Genomic DNA, 19,370 nt, shown 5'->3' on the forward strand with positions numbered 1-19,370 from the left:
CTTCTTCCCCTCTTCCAAATAATAATATTCAGACCAAACCATGTTCTATATATTTTCTAACTTTTCAACCAAACCAGGGGAGGAGAAGGCTTTTTGGAGACAGTTGATATCTGTACTAATGATAAAAACTAAGTAGCAAAACCCTGAGGAATGAGGGTGGAAAGAAGGGGAGGATAGTAGTCACAATAGTATCTGAGGCCAACTGTATTTTGGAGATAGCAGGAAATTGTTGCAGCTGAAGACGTCTGATGTCTTCTGGTGCCTGTCAGACACAGGCTGGATTCTGGCTACCTTGGGGTGCCTACTTGAACCATGGACATCGGGGTCTACAGTCTTTGCTCATCATCTGCCTCAGTTTGACCCTAAGGTCATTATAGAGGTAAGAAGATTAACCTTTCAACATCAACAAACTCCCAGAAGAAAGTCATTTCAAGCTCAAAAGTTGGACCCAATTGAGAAATATTTTATTTAGCAAAGAAGTCTCTTAACACAACCCTGGCTCTGGGTTTCTTAAAGTGTGAAGCACTAAACCAATCATTGTATCAGAATTACATCAAGATGTAACCTTGAAGAAAACACACATGGCAAACCTTTCCCTAGACCTATGGATCAGACTTTGTGGACTTGGGAACCAGAATATAATTTCTGAGAAATGAAAGCAAGCTCAGGTCTCATGGATCCTGGCTCTACCAGGGCCAGGTAGCTGGAGTGTAAATGTGTGTGTGTGCATGGGGGTGTGTTGGGGTGTGTGTGTATACTCAATTTAATGATGTGTTTAGAAACAGAGGCCTTGGAATATGGCAGAGCTAGTTACTTATCCCATGTTTTACATTTATTAGTGGCACTCTAAGCTTCAGTTTCCTTATCTGTAAAATGGGAGTTTTAGTGGTTGCTATCTCCAAAATTGTTGGGAGTATTAATGAGATTATGTGTGAAGTGCTTAGCCCTGAAAGTAGCACATAGAAAGTAATAAATGGTAGCAGTTGCTGTTAAGTATACATTATGATAGTAATTGAGGTCACCTGCATGAACACCTTCTCTGTATTTCTCTTCACCTGAAAATTGTGTCTCCACTCACTCCCCTGCTTTAAATCTCAGAGGCAGACATGCCTCTTCACCTCTCAAAGTCCAGCTCCCACTTGACACCTGCTGCCAGTCTTGTTCTTTTCCCTGCCCTCCGTTTGGAGCCCCTCTCTATTACTCTTAAACTCACTAAACCTTTTCTCCTGTATTTTCAATCTTTCACTTTTCATTGATGCTACTCCCTCAGTCAATAAACATATTCAAAGTTCCTCATCCTAAAAATATCTTCCTTTCACCTTGGTACACATTGGACCAGCCCCATCTTTCTTTCCTTAATGTCAAATTGTTCCATAGAACATTCTCCACTTGCGACAGCCACAGCCTCTTTACCCAGCTTACTCCTGAACATTGTACTCTTCCAAGTACAATGTTCTTCCAAGAACATTGTACTCTTCCCTGCCCTCAACTTTCCCTCCCTTCCAAGTAATTTCCTTCTCTTCAGTTTCTCCAGCAGGTGCATCTACTCAGGTGGCTCTCAAAATTATCTCCTCTTTTCTCTCCCAGATAGTTTCACCACATCTTTCTGCTGGCTGGTTAGGTCTATCTGATCATCCCTTCAACACCCGAAACTGCCCCTTCCATTTCTCCTTCCCTGATCCTATATCACTATCTGCCTCTCCTTTTTTATTTCCCCCCTTCATTCTACCAGTCTCTGAGGCATAAAGCTGCACAAACGACCTCAATCTGCTACCTTTCCTCTTCCCCTGCCAAGTCCAACTCTCCTTTCCCTACAAGGGGTGTCCCTAAAGTCTCAGTGTATTTTAGGCTTGAATTATTTCAAAGTATTATCTCTACAGATTTACTCCAAACTGCATTTGAAAGTTTGTTCACTCTATTTTATACTTGTTACTTTCATGAACTTTTAATAGTAAGCTTTTGAATTGACTTATTAATAGTTTCAATCTCTTATTGAAGATGGGAGATAGTGACTAAAATGAAAAGTGTTAAATTAAAAAATTACTATTCAAATTCACAAAACAAAACTTTCCCTCAATCCATTCTCTGACCAACACCTCAACTTAGGCTTTCTTGTGTTCCCCCACTAGTACCTGACACATGCCATGTATTAAATTCATGCTCAATTTATATATTGAAAGAATTAACAAATGAATAAATGGGCTCCCCTAGAGGAAAGATCAGAATTAAAATGCTAATAACAGATTTGTATTTTAAATCTTCATTGTGAAAATAAGGTTTCTTCTCTCCTCACTTTCTAGACATTGTTCAAATATCCAATTACCCAATGCCTTGCTGCACCCTCTGTATATCGAATGATTTTGCAGCATAATTTCACCAGGTAAGGTAGAAGTGGCTGTGGCTGGTAACAAGAATATTTGGGTACCATTTTAAGTAATCTGATAAACTGAAGTCTGTTTTTAACTATGGTTCTTTGAGGATACTCTGTGTGTGTGTGTGTGTGTGTGTGTATGCTGAGTGTTGGTGGTGATAATTAGCAGCTAATCTTAGTTCTGTACACAAGACTCGGAGAACCAAATGAAACATTCAGTGAACCTTCATCATTTTGTTTATTTTTCAAGCATTTTTGTTGTGAAATAAACATACAGAAAAATGCATAAGATACACATTTACAGATTAATGAGTTGCTGAAAAAAAAACATCTATGTAACTACTCACTGAAGTCACAAAAAGAGAATATTGCCAGCCCCCCAAAGCTCTTCTCATGCCTCTCCATCTCCCCTAAAGGAATCTACTGTCTTGGCTTTTATGGCGTTCATTTCCTCATTTTTCCCTTAGTTTACCTCCTAAGGAAATATCCCCAGAAAAATTGTTCTATTTTACTTGCTTTTGAACTTCATGTAATTATACATTGTTCTATAGTATCTGGCCTAGTTTTTCACCTTTATGTTTCTAAGATGTGTCTGCATTGTCACCTGATACTGGAGTCAATTTCCATTACTGTAAAATATCACATTTTATAAGAGTACCACATTTTTAATGAATTCTATTAATGGACATTTGGGGGCTATTGATTAATGCTACATCAAATTCTTGTACATGTCTAGTGATGCATAAACACACATTTCTGCAGAACTTCTCTGGGAAAGGAATTGCTAGGTCACACTGACATTGCACCCTACTACTTTGTTTTCCAAAGTATTCAACCAATGTATGCTTCCACTAGGAGGGTAGGAGAATTCCCATTGTTCCATATGTTTGGTAGTATTCAGTTCAGTTCAGTTCAGTTCAGTTCAGTTCAGTCACTCTGTCGTGTCCGACTCTTTGCAACCCCATGAATCACTGCGTGCCAGGCCTCCGTGTCCATCACCAACTCCCAGAGTTTACTCAAACTCATGTCCATTGAGTCGGTGATGCCATCCAGCCATCTCATCCTGTGTCATCCCCTTCTCCTCCTGCCCCCAATCCCTCCCAGCATCAGGGTCTTTTCCGTTGAGGCAACTCTTCACATCAGGTGGCCAGAGTATTGGAGTTTCAGCTTTAGCATCAGTCCTTCCAATGAACACCCAGGACTGATCTCCTTCAGGATAGGCTGGTTGGATCTCCTTGGAGTCCAAGGGACTCTCAAGTGTCTTCTCCAACACCACAGTACAAAGCATCAATTCTCTGGCACTCAGCTTTCTTCACAGTCCAACTCTCACATCTATACATGACCACTGGAAAAACCATAACCTTGACTAAGACGGACCTTTGTTGGCAAAGTAATGTCTCTGCTTTTCAATATGCTATCTAGGTTGGTCATAGGTAGTATTAGTTATTGTCAAAGTTTTAAATTTTGCCAACCTAATATGTTTATGTTCTCTGGTTTTGTTTTTGCATTTTCACATGTTTGTGGATTATTTTTTAACTAACTTGAAATCTGTTCTTTGAACCTTATGGTCGATTATATAACTCTTATATAACTTACATAACTCTGAAAGTGAAATGGCTAGTTCAAAATCAGAGCTAATATGTTTTAGACATGAGTTAAAATATTAAGGAGTTCAGTTTATTAAGATAACTGAAATACAGCTTGATTTTATTCAGGAACCCTCAATCTGGTTGAAGTATGTTTCCAACGTTACTTCAAATCTTATATTACAGTCTCTTGTTGTGACAACCCTGAGAAGGTGACCAAGCCTAGTTAAAGTTCAACCAGGGCTTAACTATTGACTCCACTGGACACTCTGCCCATTTTATGTATTTCGGATAAAGCTCAGTAAGAATGAGAAACATGCTCTCAATGAAACCAGTCATCCTGTCCATTACTACTGGCTCTGTTTGTACCAAGAGAGAGTGATAGCTGTCCCAGCTCAGCATCATGCCAACTGCTACTAAGACCTCAATCACATTTACCCACTTCCTTCAGGGAATCCATCATTTTGTGATAGTTTCTGTGTTATTTATGGACATTGTCATGGAGAAATGGATGAGAGGATTTACACACACAATGTACCTGGCAAACTACTGCAAATGTTCACAGCAGACTTTTCTGTTCAGTCCAGAATTCCTTCAGGGCTGCTACCTGTGATCCTTTTCTTTTCTTACAGAAAGCTCAATCTTCCTGATGTCCTGAGCAATTCATTTCCAACCCCCAATTCGTGTTCTCCAGCCAGAGAATAAACAAAAACTCTTCAATTCATATAAATCCACTGAAGGCAGTAGAGTTTTATTATCATCCTAGCATAACCTTGGGGTCTTATCCCTCAGTCCTTATGGTTTATGAAATATCCCTTTTAGCTACACAGAATGCTTAGAATGAGTTCTAAGCACACTCCCCACCTCCATTAGATCAACATCCAAATTCAATTCTGATCTCTGTGATTTAACCCTTTAGACTCACCACCACCACCACTTAGCTTCTTCTAGAGGAGTTAACAGGGACCAAAAGGAAATGAGTGACTTCCACCTGGATCTGACCATTAGTAAAATGCCCAGAAGGCAAAGTAAGAAAGTGAAGAAGCAGAAGCATGAATGATCCAGATGACAGTGCTGTTAACATCCTGGGCCTCAAGTAGAGCACCCAAGCCTAATCAGAGTCTCTGTTGACACCTTGCCTTCCCCTCAGTCTTAGGTTCCCCACTCTGGAACACTGCCTTACTGGTGGGGAAGCCCTGCTGCCTGAGGAGCAAGAACAGTGGAACAGACAGACAGGGGTTCTGCTCCACCAGGCCTACGGACAGTCGGAAACGGTAGGTGAAATGTCCCTCCTGGACCAGTCAAGATGTGCTCATCACTGAGCTCAGGAGATAAGCTGAATCATGCTGAGGACGTGCAGAGGCACCACTGTATGCACAGCGTTGCTCAAAGCCAATGGGAGGCCTCAGAGCTCTTAGCTAATTCATCCCAAACAAATTGACAGAAAAGACAATTCACAGCTCATCCATTTGTCAAAAGACCAACGTGCTGAAAACTACTGGGAAAAAACTTAGAAAAGGGTCTAAGGACAAGGAGCCACTGTACCTGTGATAATCGGTTTAAGGGAGCCCAGGAGGGGCAGTGGGATTGATGGCATTCTCCAGAAACATGCAGGCCACCACCCCAGATCCTGTCCACTTCACCATCTCTTCCTAGGCAGCACCTAGAGGAGCAGGCAGGAACTGGTACGAGAAGTTCACTAGTTCATTTCTGCCTGTTTAGAGAACAGACAGCTTTGATTGTGAGAGACACTAGCACGGGGAGAGACTTCTATATACACCCCCATATACACACAGGGTGATCCCCAAAAGGATCACTGACCAGTCAGGTGGGCAGGGCATTCATAGTATCATGCATGTCTTAACCACAAGGACTTTATCCATGATAGTGTGATCAGGTACTTTTCTTCCAACACTTTCTCAATCCATTTCCCATGCTGGACCAAGCAAGTTTCCCCTACCTCCCTATCATCCCTTTAGGCAACAGAGGGATGACTGTCATCTCAGGACCTGTAGCAAAATAGATGTTTTAGACCCAATTCACTTGTCTGACATTATTTTCCAAACCAAAAATTAAATAATCAGTTTTGGGGTCTGCTTCCAGGTCTGAGAAATGTTAAGACTCTAGGTATGTCCTTGCTGGTTTACAGTTTTTATTCGGACAAGGAGAATGAGGTTAGAACTACACACTACACCCATGACACTTGACCCTTTTTCTCAATGACTCATAACAGAATACTCTCCGATACCTAGATGGTGCTTCATTTCACCAAAAGTTTTCACACCTGTCCACGCATCTGTGCCTATAGTATGAGCAGTGACAGCCGGGGAGAAAGTGCTTCTTCTTCCAGGAGCTCAGACCCCCGTCCAGATCTCAGCCTTCCAGTTATAGGTTTCAAGACTGTAGGCATATTACTGAGTCTTGCACAGTAGAGCTTTCACATCTCTAAAATGGAAATGCAATGCCAATCTTGCCAGGTTGTGATAAGGTAAATGAAAGAAACTATACACATCTCTGGGCACAGTGCCCAACTCTTACTGCATTTATGGTTTTCATTGTTGGTTTTTAGGTAGATCTTGTGTTTAGATGCTGGGGGTGCAGAGATGGGTGGGACATCTCTATTCTCTGAATGCTCATTATCTACTGAGGGAAACAGACTAACAACAACAAATATAATGCCCTATTGGCAACAATGGAAGTGTGTGGGAAAATACTACAGAAAGAGAATCTTCCAACTTACTTTTCTTGGGACCTGAATGATAGTTAGAAGTAGTTGTTTATTGAATACTTGGTGTGTGCCTGGCACACACTCAAAAGCACTCAAAGTGATAAATGTTATAATTATCCTCCTTTGACAGAAGAGGAAATCAAGGGGGATTAATTGGTACATGGCTAGCCAAGGGTGGAGTCAAGATTCATCCTGTGGTCTATCTGGGTATAAAGCTCTTAACTCTAGGAAGAATGATATTTTAGAGAACTGTTAAGAAGGAAAAAGCTTCATCAGGAAGACTGAAGGAGTAGGGCAGTGCAAAGGGAACAACATGAACAATGTGAATAATTGCAACATAACTCTGAAAAGTAGTTGAGGCAGCTCCAAGTAAATGTTTGTTAAATGGATTCATGGCCTTCTCCCGGCACACTGACACATGTCCAGTATACAGTGTGAACTCCACAGCCTACATTACATGCCCCCAGCCTGGAGCTTACTCCTCTGCTTCTTCTTGGCCTCTCCCACTGGACTCAGACCCAGCATCAGGCTCAGTCCCAGTTCATGTCAGATGCAGTGAATGCCTGCTGACTAGAGTTGGGTCAATGCCTTCCAGCTTCCCCACAAGGGCTCTTTGCATAGCATTAAATGACATTTGTGAGCATGGATGCTGTGTTTGATTCTTGCGGCTTTGGGATCAGCCTAGACTCTTGGCCAACCCCAGTTCTCTTCTTTTGTCAACAGGGAATAGGTTGTGGCACTCTCCGGGGGATGAAGATCAAGCCAGGTTCCATGGGGAAGGCCATCCCACCCTTTGACATTCAGGTTTGATGGGAAAGATATTGGCAGAGAGCAGTTAGTATTTGGCTAAGATTAGACCATCGTGTGGCATGAGATGACAGAACCAGCCATGCCTCCCAGTTGTCCTTTCTACTTTTCTGCCTACATTTCCTCTAATTTCCTGGGGAGGTTTCTGTTGAGAACTGCAATGTCCTGGGCACGAGTGCAGTTTGCCAGGACGCGAGAGGCCTCGCTCACCCAGTCTGGAGAAAGAGTACTTACAGCAGCACTGGAGGCTGTCTCCACTACTGGTGCTTTTAGTCTTTCCTGATCCATGTTTTCTAGCTTGAAGACACATTTGGGATGTGTGTTTATCTATGAAACAAATAGATTCACCCATGACTTGGATTTCACCATTTGCTGGCTTCAAAGACTTCTGACAGTTTTATTATCTTCTGAGATGGCTCCTCTATCCCAACCACATTCCCCAGTTACTCCTACTGTGTCACATGAATAAGCCAGGCAATATTTGGGTGGGGCAGGAATGTTGGGGATCCTTGCAGGGTGGGATTCACAGATCTCTTGCTCCAGATCATTGATGACAAGGGCAATATCCAGCCTCCCAACACGGAAGGAAACATTGGCATCAGGATCAAGCCCACCAGGCCCATTGGCCTCTTCATGTACTATGAGGTAAGAACACACCATCTGCTGCCAAACAGGCTCCAAGAATCCTCACAGGGAGTTGTGTAGGTGATAACAGACTGGGCTCAACTCTGCATCCTGAAACTTCTTCCGTCTTCCTTTATTCATGCCAAGTCAATGAAATCTGCTTTAATTAATCTCAAAGCTCATAATGTGGTCCCACATCCCTTTTTATCATAACCCATCTGACACTTACAGGATGGCTAATGGAGTAGATAACAGCTTAACTTCAGAACCAACAGACTTGAAGTCCAACTGTCTCTTCTGGTTAAGAATGTTGGCTTTGAATGGGTCCAAATCATACCAACCTACTGCCAACAGAATGCACACGAATCTATTAAATCCTGCTGAGCCTCCAGGGGTGTCATTATCCCCTATTTCAGAGGAAGAAACTGCAGATTGAAAGCTTGACCTGTCTTCCCCAAGACAAATAAATGGCAGGATTAGGGTTCAAAGTGATGTGTTTTAGGCCCCAAACTCTAAATGAGAAATTCAGTGATTAGAGAAATCTACAATAAAGGAATCTACAAAAAATAGAAGGAAACCTGCTATAACTCTTCATCAGACAAACTCTAGCTAGCAGTGGTCACGAAAAGGAAATTCTCAGCTTCCAAGCTTGACTGTGGAAGTGTAGACAAGCCCTGAAACTGATCTCAGACTCCATCCCGTTTCTATAAGGTCACAGCCATTGGTGTCACTGTTGTCCTCACACTGTGGCCTGGAGTGGGAAGGGAATCCTGGTTCTCTTGTGGTGCTATGTTGAGAAGCAATTATGCAAGTCTCAGCCTTCATTCTCAGTAGCACAATTTAAAGGTTGGATAAAAGAGAAATACACACAGAGTAACAGGCATACAGATCATCAGTTCTTAATCCTGCTTACAAGTTAGGATTATTTGAGGAAATATTTTTTTAAATGGTAGGATCCAACCACAGAGATTTTTGTTGAATTGAATTGGGGTAGTCCAGAGAAATGACTTAAAAAAAATTGTACATGACGTATTTTACTTTGCAAAAGTGTCTTCACATATGGCCACATCGATTTCTCCCATTTCACATGCTCTCGTGGCAAAGAGACATCACTGTTCCATTAAGATTTGTTGGTTTATATTCTGTTCTTTCATTTCCTTTTTCTTGAAGTAAAATATATATTTATATATATGTAACATAAAGCTTACTCTTTTCACTATTCTTGAGCATACAATTCAGTAGCACTGAGTAAAATTTATAATATTGCATAACCATCACCACTATGCATCTGCAGAAAAATTTCACCACCCCCGGAAGAAATTCTGTTCCCATTGAACTGTAGCTCCCTACTCCCCTTCCATGGGGTTGTTCCGTCCATTATTGAAAGTAATATATTGAACTCTTCAATTTTTATATAGAACTCTGTATTTCTCCCTTGAATTCTGTCAATGTTTATTTTATATAATTCTGATTTCTCCCTTTAATTCTGTCGGTGTTTGCATCAAATATTTGGTACTAGGCTATTAAATGTGTACTTGCTTCTAAACGTTATATTGTCTTGGTGAGTTAACCCTTTTTTCAATATGTAATATCCTTTTCTTATCACTTGTAACAGATTTAACTTCAAGTTTACTTTGTCTAATGTTATTAGATAGCTACCTCAGCTCTCTTTTGGCTCCTAATTGAAGGGAATATCTTTTTCCACACATATGAGTGCAGATAAAAAACTAGGGAAATCTGAGTAAGATTTGTGGATGGTATCAATGTCAATGTCCTAGTTGTGATATTGAACATTATTTTTGCAAGATGTTACTATGGGGAGAAACTGTGTAAAAGGTAGGTAAGATCGCTCTTATTATTTCATATGAAACTGGAAGTGTTAGTTGCTCCGTCATGTCCAACTCTTTGGGACCCCATGGACTGTAGCCTGCCAGGCTCCTCTGTCCATGGAATTCTTCAGGCAAGAATACTTGAGTTGGTTGCCATTTCCTTCTCCAGAGAATCTTCCCAACCCAGGGATTGAACCTGGGCATTGCAGGCAGATTCTTTATCATCTGAGCCACCAAGGAAGCCCATATTCTTTATTATGCTGTGTTTAGTCGTTTATTGTGTCCAACTCTTTGCAACCCCATGTACTGTAGGCCACCAGGCTCCTCTGCTCATGGGGTTTCTCCAGGCAAAAATACTGGAGTTGGTTGCCATTTCCTCCTCCAGGGGATATTCCCAACCCAGGGGTCGAACCCACCTCTCTCACTTCGCAGGGGGATTCTCTACCATCTGAGCCACGAGAGAAGCCCAGTTATTTCTCATAACTGCATGCAAATATACAATTATCTTAAAAGTTTAATTAAAACACCATTTTCATAGTCTTTGTGTGAGGCTCAAATAGGTAATATTTTGAGAAGAAAATTTATTCAGCAAACATTTATTGACACCTCCCATCTGTCCAGGCACTGTGTGAATGCTGAGCTTAGAAGAGAGAATAAAATAAATGGAGTTATACTCTAGTAGAAATTTTATTCTACTGGAGTACCACACAAAATTGAGTTGTTATTTTTTTTAATGCTCTTAAAATTTGCTTAGTATTGTTCATTATTTTACCAATAGCATGCATTGAGTGCTTGCATGCAATGAAAATAGAGAGAGATAAAAACTGCCCAAGTCAGGTAGAGCAGGATTTGAAGCCAGTATCTGAACCCTGTGTTGAGGCTCATCATCTCTAAACCCACTGCTTTCAACAAGGGAGTGCTGTTCTCTTTGCAGAATAACCCAGAGAAAACAGCTGAAGTGGAATGTGGGGACTTTTATAACACTGGGGACAAAGCAACTATTGATGAAGAGGGCTACTTCTGGTTCCTTGGGAGGAGTGATGATGTCATCAATGCATCCGGGTAGGTGTAGCTGACCCTGAGCCAGAAGGTATCACTCCCATATGCCTAGTGGGATCTAGCTTGCCCAGACATTCCTTCATGCATTGGTGATAGACTCTCAGACTAGATCTGAGCCATGGTAAGACATCATGCAATTTAAAGGGACTGGGAAGGAAAACTTAACTTTGGTCCCTCTTTGTCAAGGGAGCTTATTCTGTGTGCTCCTCTGATGAAGCACACACCACAAAAAAACATAACAACAACATTAATAAAATTCACCTTTATGGAAGATGTATTATGTGACAGCGCTCTGTGCAGTGTTTTATACAATCCACTTCTCAGTGCTAGAAGGTAGACGTGATTATGCCCATTCTATTTTTGTTTTTTTTTTAAATTGTAGGGAAGGGGGCCCACACTGTGCAGCATGAGGGATCTTAGTTCCCTGAGTGGGGATTGAACCCATGCCCTCGGCAGTGGAAGCAGAGTCCTAACCACTGAACCACCAAGGAATTCCCTTGATTATGCCCATTTTACATGAGGAAACGGAGCCAGTGACCAGTGGAAAAAAACTTGCCTGAAGTTTCAAAGGCAGTAGAGGGTGCAGCCCAGATTTAAACAAAAACGGTCTGACTCCAATTCTGTTGTTCCTAACTCTTAAATAATTTATAAAGAAAATAAAATGACACATTACATAGTTTAGGAACAGGACATAAAATTTCAACAAATGTTAAAGAGAAAGAATTTTCATGCCAGAGGAAGCTGCTTGACTTCAGGAATTCACATTTCAGTCCTCTTACACAGCCTTTGCACAAGCCTCTGGCTCCCTGTGACCGTTTCCCTCTGTGCCAGGGGAAGATGTCTCTCCAAAAGGTGAGATCTGAGGGCCTGGGTCACCCTAGCCCTGGAATTTGCTCAGAAGGAACCATTGGTCCTGCAGGTACCGCATTGGGCCAGCAGAAGTAGAGAATGCCCTGGCAGAGCACCCAGCGGTGGCCGAGTCTGCTGTGGTGAGCAGCCCGGACCCGGTTCGAGGAGAGGTGAGGAGGAGGACATGGGGGTCATCGTGGCTGGGTGTGGGACTGGGAAGACTCGTCCATGTATGGTCCAGGCCCATACCGACCCAGCCTTGGGTGGAGGGAGGGCCGTCAGTGTAATGTGCACTTAGACTGTGTGGTCAGCAGGGGGCACTGTAGCCGCTTCTGTGACTGAAATGATGCTGATTGGGAATGCCGCGGCTGATGCCATCCAGGAGTTAATGAACGCTTTCTATGCACCAGTTCATTTATCCCTCACAGAGCACAATGAATTAAGGACTCTTTTTATACCTTTTTACAGAGAAGGAAACAGAGGCATGAAGAGGTTAAATAACTTGTCTGGATTACGCCGCTAATGAGTGGTAGAGTCAAAAGGGAAATTGAGGACTCTGGGTCCAGAGGATACATTCATTGATTCAACAAGTGTTCATTGAACACCTTCTGTGTACAATCCCTGTGAAATTAAATGAAGACATAAGTAATAATATGAAACTAATAGATTACCAACATTTATTAAATGCCAAGTTTTAACAATTATTAAATGTCCATAGAACTCTATCTACAATAATAGTGAAAATGGTGGTGATAACAATGATAGGAATGCAGACAAATTTAAACTAGCTTCATGTTTTATATGCATTATCTCATGGCATCTTTACCTAAACCTGATGAAGAATGAACCTCTTCTCTCCCCATTTCACAGGAAAGGAAATTGAGATTAAGGGAAGTTGTGATTTTTTCCGAGGCAAAAAGTGGAAATCAGAAGTATTCGGATTTCTAAAAGCTCAACTGTCAATTTGTTTTTCCATTAATTTAATGAGCATTTACCCTTTATTTTATTTTTGGCCACACAGTGCGGTATGGTATGTGGGATCTTAGTTTCCTGACCAGGGATGGAACAGCGCCCTCTGCTGCAGAGGAGAGTCTTAACCATCGGAAGTGCCAAGCATTTACTTTTGGAACTCTTGCCTGAGTCTCCCCTCTGGTTCATCACTACAGGTAGTGAAGGCATTTATTGTCCTGAACCCAGAATTCTCGTGCCGTGACCAAGATGAGCTCATCAAAGAGCTGCAGCAGCATGTGAAGTCAGTGACAGCCCCTTACAAGTACCCGAGGAAAGTGAGTGAGAGCAGATGGATGGGGTCTGGTCTTTTTGAGTGGTTGTGGGAATTCCAATGCCTGAAGTCCCATAGGATGTAGTGTAGCTGGGGTGAAGCATTAGTACCCAAGAGAACTAAAATTTTTGTCTCCAGAAGAAGCTTTTCAGCTTATGGGTGTGGGGGAGCCCACTTAATTGGATAGAACCTCTATCCTGTGTCAGAAACTCATCCATTGCTGGCATGTCAACCTCAAGAAAAAATATTAGACAGTTGTCCAAAGATATCCACGTAAGTTATTTATAATCTTTCAAAATTTGAAAACGACATCCAAATCAGCAACTTCCAAACTTTTAAAAAACATTATTTGCAGTGAGATATACATTTTATTAGGGCTTCCCTGGTGGCTCAGAGGTTAAAGCATCTGCCTGCAATGCGGGAGACCTGGGTTCGATCCCTGGGTTGGGAAGATCCCCTGGAAAAGGAAATGGCAACCCACTCCAGTATTCTTGCCTGGAGAATCCCATGGACAGAGGACCCTGGTGGGCTACAGTCCACAGGGTCGCAAAGAGTCGGACACGACTGAGTGACTTAACTAACTAATACATTTTATATTGCAATCCAGTATACATATACATACATAACAAACAAAAATTAGCAAAATGATATTTATCCTAACAATGTGTAATACATTCTGATACTTTTTATTCAACTTCATTTGTTTTAAACTCCATGAATAACTTACAAAAAATGTTCAACAATAGAGAAAGGATTAAATTATTCAAGAAATCTAATATTATTCTGTAACTTAAAATGTGATTTTTATTTTTAACACAAAAATATCATGACAATATATTATTGAGATAATAATGCAGGTTATAAAAGAATATATGTAATACTATACTATTTGTTTAAAACAAAAAGTTAATATTTCCTTCTTTTGTAATAATACTTTGCTGCATTGTCTGAATGCTTATAATCCATACATATTATAAAGCTATATATTTAACATTTATTGAGCATTTACTATGTGTACCAGACCCTAGACTAAATGCTTTACGTGCATTTTTATTTTATTTAATCCTCTCCATAACCTGAGATAATCTTCCCAGTCTACAAAGAGGAAGCTGAGGCTCAAACACTCAAAGTAAATTGCCTGAGATTAGAATAAATAAAAGGTGGAATTTAAAACCATGTGTACCCACTGAAATGTTGTGAAGTAATTAGCCTCCAACTAATAAAAAATTAAAAAAAATTAAAAAAAATAAAAAAGCCATGTGTATCTGACAACAGAGTTCGTGCTGCTAAGATTAGGATCTGATGCTTTTTCAAGAGCAGAATATAGGGTGCATAGCAGTTAAGAAGGGTTTGATGTTATTGTGGATAACAAATTTGTAGTGGGTTGTAACAAGGAAGATGTCTTTCTTGCTCATGCCACTTGTCCACCATGGCTTTCCTGGGGCCTTTGTTCCACATCTCCTCACCTTGGGACCAGGATAAAGGAACAACTGCCTTGTAGGTACCTACCAGAGTACTAGAAGAGATGGACAGAGAAGGTGGCCTGTCTCAGTGATTCCCAACTTTTTTATTAGAGGTGGCATACTTCACTCCTCATATTTCATTGGTCAAAGTACATCAAAGGGCTGCATCCAACTTCAGAGGGTAGGAGAAGAATTTAACAAATGGTGGACCCCCAAAATGGTGGCACCAGACTGTCCCATAGTGTCAACCTGGGACACTATAGTGTCCCATAGTCTGGGGGTCTATGAAGGGGCTAAGGAGGAGAGCTGCTGGGAGTTGATAGAAAATGACGGGGGTCAGGGGAACTCAACTGGAATGGGTTTGCTTTATCTTCATCCAGGTGGAGTTTGTCTCAGAGCTGCCCAAAACCATCACTGGCAAGATAAAAAGAAGTGAGCTTCGGAAGAAGGAGTTTGGTCAGAAGTAGTTGGCAAAAAACTCAGAAGCCATCCTGCGATCTTGGCCAAATTCCTAACTGCCTCAGTTTCCTCATGATGGTGAGGATGAGGAGAGGAATGTTGAGAGAGATGACTTGAAAGAGAACCAGGAGGGACAACATTCCAGCATTTTGGTACTTTCAAATTAATATCAGTCACTGTCCTTTCTTCAAGTTCCCTGTTCCTCTAAGATTGCCCAGGTGAGTGGGCAGAATGGGGCTAAAGGAAATAAAATATTTGAGTTAGCGTCAACAGTGACTCTGTTGTGTGTTTATTTTGTGAGAGATCTGGTGCTAAATGCTCAGTTCAGTTCAGTTCAGTTGCTCAGTCATGTCCCACTCTTTGCGACCCATGGACGGCAGCACGCCAGGCTCCCCTGTCCATCACCAACTCCCTGAGCTGGCTCAAACTCATGTCCATCAAGTCAGTGATGCCATCCAACCATCTCATCCTCTGTCATCCTCTTCTCCTGCCTTCAATCTTTCCCAGCATCAGGGTCTTTTTCAAGGAGTCAGTTCTTTGCATCAGGTGGCTTCAGCCTCAGCATCAGTCCTTCCAATGAATATTCAGGACTGATTTCCATTAGGATTGACTGGTTTGATCTCCTTGCAGTCCAAGGGACTCACAAGAGTCTTCTCCAACACCACAGCTAAATGCTGGCCCTCTGTAATTCCCAGAATCCCCATCAAAGATTGCCCCAGGGCCTGATTCTCACTCCTGGTTCCAGAGACTCTGGGTGACCCCTCACACTGGCTCAATGACCAGGAGCTGGAGGTCTAGGAGGACAGTCTGTGGGGCCCCAGGCGTCTGGCTTGCCTCTCCCCATCTGGAGGGTGGGCAGGAGGCAGGGCATCTGTGGTGTCTCAGGAATGGAGCAGAGGGGAGGGCAGCCCAGCCTGGTGACCACACTTGCTTGCCAGACCATCTCTCTCCTTCCACCACCCAGTGGATCCACTGCCTCTCCTCCCACTAATAACGCTGATGCTGATGCTTGCAGGTTCAGCTGGGGTCAGCACAGGTTAGTGAGAGTCCTACCCTCTGGGGACCCAGGAGTCCTGCAGGACTCCACCAGTTCTTCCAAGGGACACAGGAGCTTTGTTCCCCAGCCTCTTCCCAGGGGCCCAGAGTCCTCCCCAGACACCGCTCCTTATTGTGCCATTTAGGGCCTTCGATCCCCCTGGCCTGTGATTCTATGAACTAATCCTTCATGTCATTCATCCATGCAGACTGAGATGGAATCACCAGAGACTGGAAGGAGGGGAGGAAGTTCAGTTCAGTCGCTCAGTTGTGTCCAACTCTTTGCGACCCCATGGACTGCAGCACACTAGGCTTCCGTGTCCATCACCAACTCATGGAGCTTGCTCAAACTCATGTCCATCAAGTTGGTGATGCCACCCAACCATCTCATCCTCTGTCGTCCCCTTCTCCTCCCACCTTCAATCTTTCCCAGCATCAGAATCTTTTCTAATGGGTCAGATCTTCGCATCAGATGGGCAAAGTATTGGAGTTTCAGCTTCAGGACTGATTTCCTTTAGGGTTGACTGGTTTGACCTCCTTGCAGTCCAAGGGACTCTCAAGAGTTCCCCAACACCACAATTCAAAAGCATCAATTCTTCGCACACAGCTTTCTTTATAGTCCAACTCTCATATCCATACATGACTCCTGGGAAAACCATAGCTTTGACAAGACAGACCTTTGTCGGCAAAGTAATGTCTCTGCTTTTTAATATTCCGTGTAGGTTGGCCATAGCTTTTCTTTCAAGGAGCAAGCAGGAGGCAGAAAAGGTTGAATCTGAGAGGGAAAGAAGGACACACTGTCACCCTTCTCACCCATTCCTGGGGGTTACCAATAGGCAGAGGGGGTCCCCTCTGCAGCTGCCCTCTTTTGAGGTGCACAGATAATACAGACTCACGAGGAAATATACAGACACCACAAACATGGAGACACTCAGGCACGGAATCCCCCCAGCCTCCCCTGGGGACTCAGGTGGTGGGCTCATGTACGGGTCACATGCAGATTAACAAAGGCAATGAATGACACTCTGAGGGGAACACACACACACACACAGGTGCAATACTCAGGGCCATGGGAAACAATCTCATAGGACAGACCCACACATATTTTATGGAGGCACAAACAGAAACATGCAGGCGGAGACAGATGCAAACACAGAACATAGACACATGCAAGTAGATATGAAGAAGACAAATAGATACAAAAAGGAACATCCAAATGAACAACAGCTTCACATACAACACACTCTCATACATATAAAATACAAACACAACTCCAAGGACACATATGCCCTGAGACACATACACACATATCTAACATGTAAGGCCCGAGTCACAGACACACACAGATTTACACAACCAATGTACACTCAATTAGTGACAAAGATGCAGACACACAAGTACATAGAGAGAAAAACAGAGAGACACTCAATAATACCTGTGCAGTGGAAAATTCACATTCACAATCAATATCCTCACAGACACAGAAACTCAGACATACAGGTCCATCCATGCAGACTTATATAACCACAGTCACACTCGGGCTGGAATCCATTTTGGTTAAAAGATGTTTGGGCACACTGGGGAGAACCCTGAGTCAGACCAAATATGAGCAAAAAGCACAACAAAGCAAGATGACTGGCTAGAGGGAACTTGGAAAACTGCCCCCATGTAGGCAATTTAAGCCATCTCAAAAATGTGACTCTAGCCTTCCACATGTACTTTTCTTCTAATAAGTTGTACCTGCTTCACCACCTTCTGTCTCTCTGCTGAATTTTTTATACAAAGAAGACAAAGGCCCAGCTCCTGTTTCAAGCCCAGCAGCCCTTATGGTCTAGTGGCTAGGATTCAGTGCTTTCACTGCCACAGCCTGGATTTGATTCCTGGTCAGGAAACTAAGATCCCACTTCAAGCCACTGCACTGTGGAAATCAGCATGACCTGCCCCATCCAAACTGTCATGGAAGGGAAAGTTTGCAGCTATGAACAGTGAGCAATGCTGGGATTCTTGGCCTCCAGAGGCGAGGAATTCGGTCCAGGGTCAGTGACGAGGCTTGATCGCTCAGTGCTTTTGCGTAATAAAGTATGAAAGAGATAGAGAAAGCTTCTGACATAGAGCTCAGAAGGGGGCAGAAAGACTGCCCCCTTGCTAGTTTGAAGCAAGAAGTTATTTATCTATCAGTTCAGTTCAGTTCAGTTCAGTTCAGTCGCTCAGTCGTGTCCAACTCTTTGTGACCCCATGAACCACAGCACGCCAGGCCTCCCTGTCCAGCACCAACTGCCGGGGTCTACCCAAACCCATGTCCATTGAGTCGGTAATACCACCCAACCATCTCATCCTCTGTCATCCCCTTTTCCACCTGCCCTCAATCTTTCCCAGCATCAGGGTCTTTTCTAATGAGTCAGCTCTTCGCATCAGGTGGCCAAAATATTGGAGTTTCAGCTTCAACATCAGTCCTTCCAATGAACACCCAGGACTGATCTCCTTTAGGATGGACTGGTTGGATCTCCTTACAGTCCAAGGGACTCTCAAGAGTCTTCTCCAACACCACAGTTCAAAAGCATCAATTCTTCAGCGCTCAGCTTTCTTTATAGTCCAACTCTCACATCCATACATGACTACTGGAAAAACCATAGCCTTGACTAGACGGACTTTTGTGGACAAAGTAGTCTCTGCTTTTTAATATGCTGTCTAGATTGGTCATAACTTTCCTTCCAAGGAGCAAGCGTCTTTTAATTTCATGGCTGCAATCACCATCTGCAGTGATTTTGGAGCCCAGAAAAATAAAGTCAGCCACTGTTTCCACTGTTTCCCCATCTATTTGCCATGAAGTGATGGGAACGGATGCCATGATTTTAGTTTTCTGCATGTTAAGCTTTAAGCCAACTTTTCCACTCTCCTCTTTCACTTTCATCAAGAGTCTCTTTAGTTCTTCTTCACTTTCTGCCATAAGGGGGTGTCATCTGCATATCTGAGGTTATTGATATTTCTCCTGGCAATCTTGATTTCTGCTTGTCCTTCCTCCAGCCCAGCATTTCTCATGATGTATTCTGCATATAAGCTAAATAAGCAGGGTGACAATATACAGCCTTGACGTACTCCTTTTCCTATTTGGAACCAGTCTGTTGTTCCATGTCCAGTTCTAACTGTTGCTTCCTGAACTGCATACAGGTTTCTCAAGAGGCAGGTCAGGTGGTCTGGTATTCCCATCTCTTTGAGGATTTTCCACAGTTTATTGATGCTAATTTGAGAAAGGAATAGCCTCAAAACTGAGAAAGTGG

General features: G+C 42.7%; 1 protein-coding gene across 2 annotated transcripts in view; it reads left to right on the forward strand.

Moving 5' to 3' along the window:
- The window catches only part of ACSM1 (acyl-CoA synthetase medium chain family member 1), a 72,497-nt gene extending 57,170 nt beyond the window's left edge, over positions 1-15,327 (forward strand). For both annotated transcript variants that reach the window (XM_043456232.1, XM_043456231.1), the window contains 9 exons: positions 220-379; positions 2,301-2,380; positions 5,108-5,231; positions 7,409-7,489; positions 8,036-8,137; positions 10,880-11,007; positions 11,924-12,023; positions 13,020-13,139; positions 14,979-15,327. In XM_043456232.1, coding sequence (XP_043312167.1) covers positions 220-379; positions 2,301-2,380; positions 5,108-5,231; positions 7,409-7,489; positions 8,036-8,137; positions 10,880-11,007; positions 11,924-12,023; positions 13,020-13,139; positions 14,979-15,065 — 982 coding nt within the window. In that variant the 3' untranslated portion in view covers positions 15,066-15,327. The remainder of the gene's footprint in view (positions 1-219; positions 380-2,300; positions 2,381-5,107; positions 5,232-7,408; positions 7,490-8,035; positions 8,138-10,879; positions 11,008-11,923; positions 12,024-13,019; positions 13,140-14,978) is intronic.
- The last annotated feature ends 4,043 nt before the right edge of the window (positions 15,328-19,370 follow it).

Source organism: Cervus canadensis, chromosome 32 (genome assembly GCF_019320065.1).
Source record: "Cervus canadensis isolate Bull #8, Minnesota chromosome 32, ASM1932006v1, whole genome shotgun sequence".
NCBI classification, from domain to species: domain Eukaryota; kingdom Metazoa; phylum Chordata; class Mammalia; order Artiodactyla; family Cervidae; genus Cervus; species Cervus canadensis.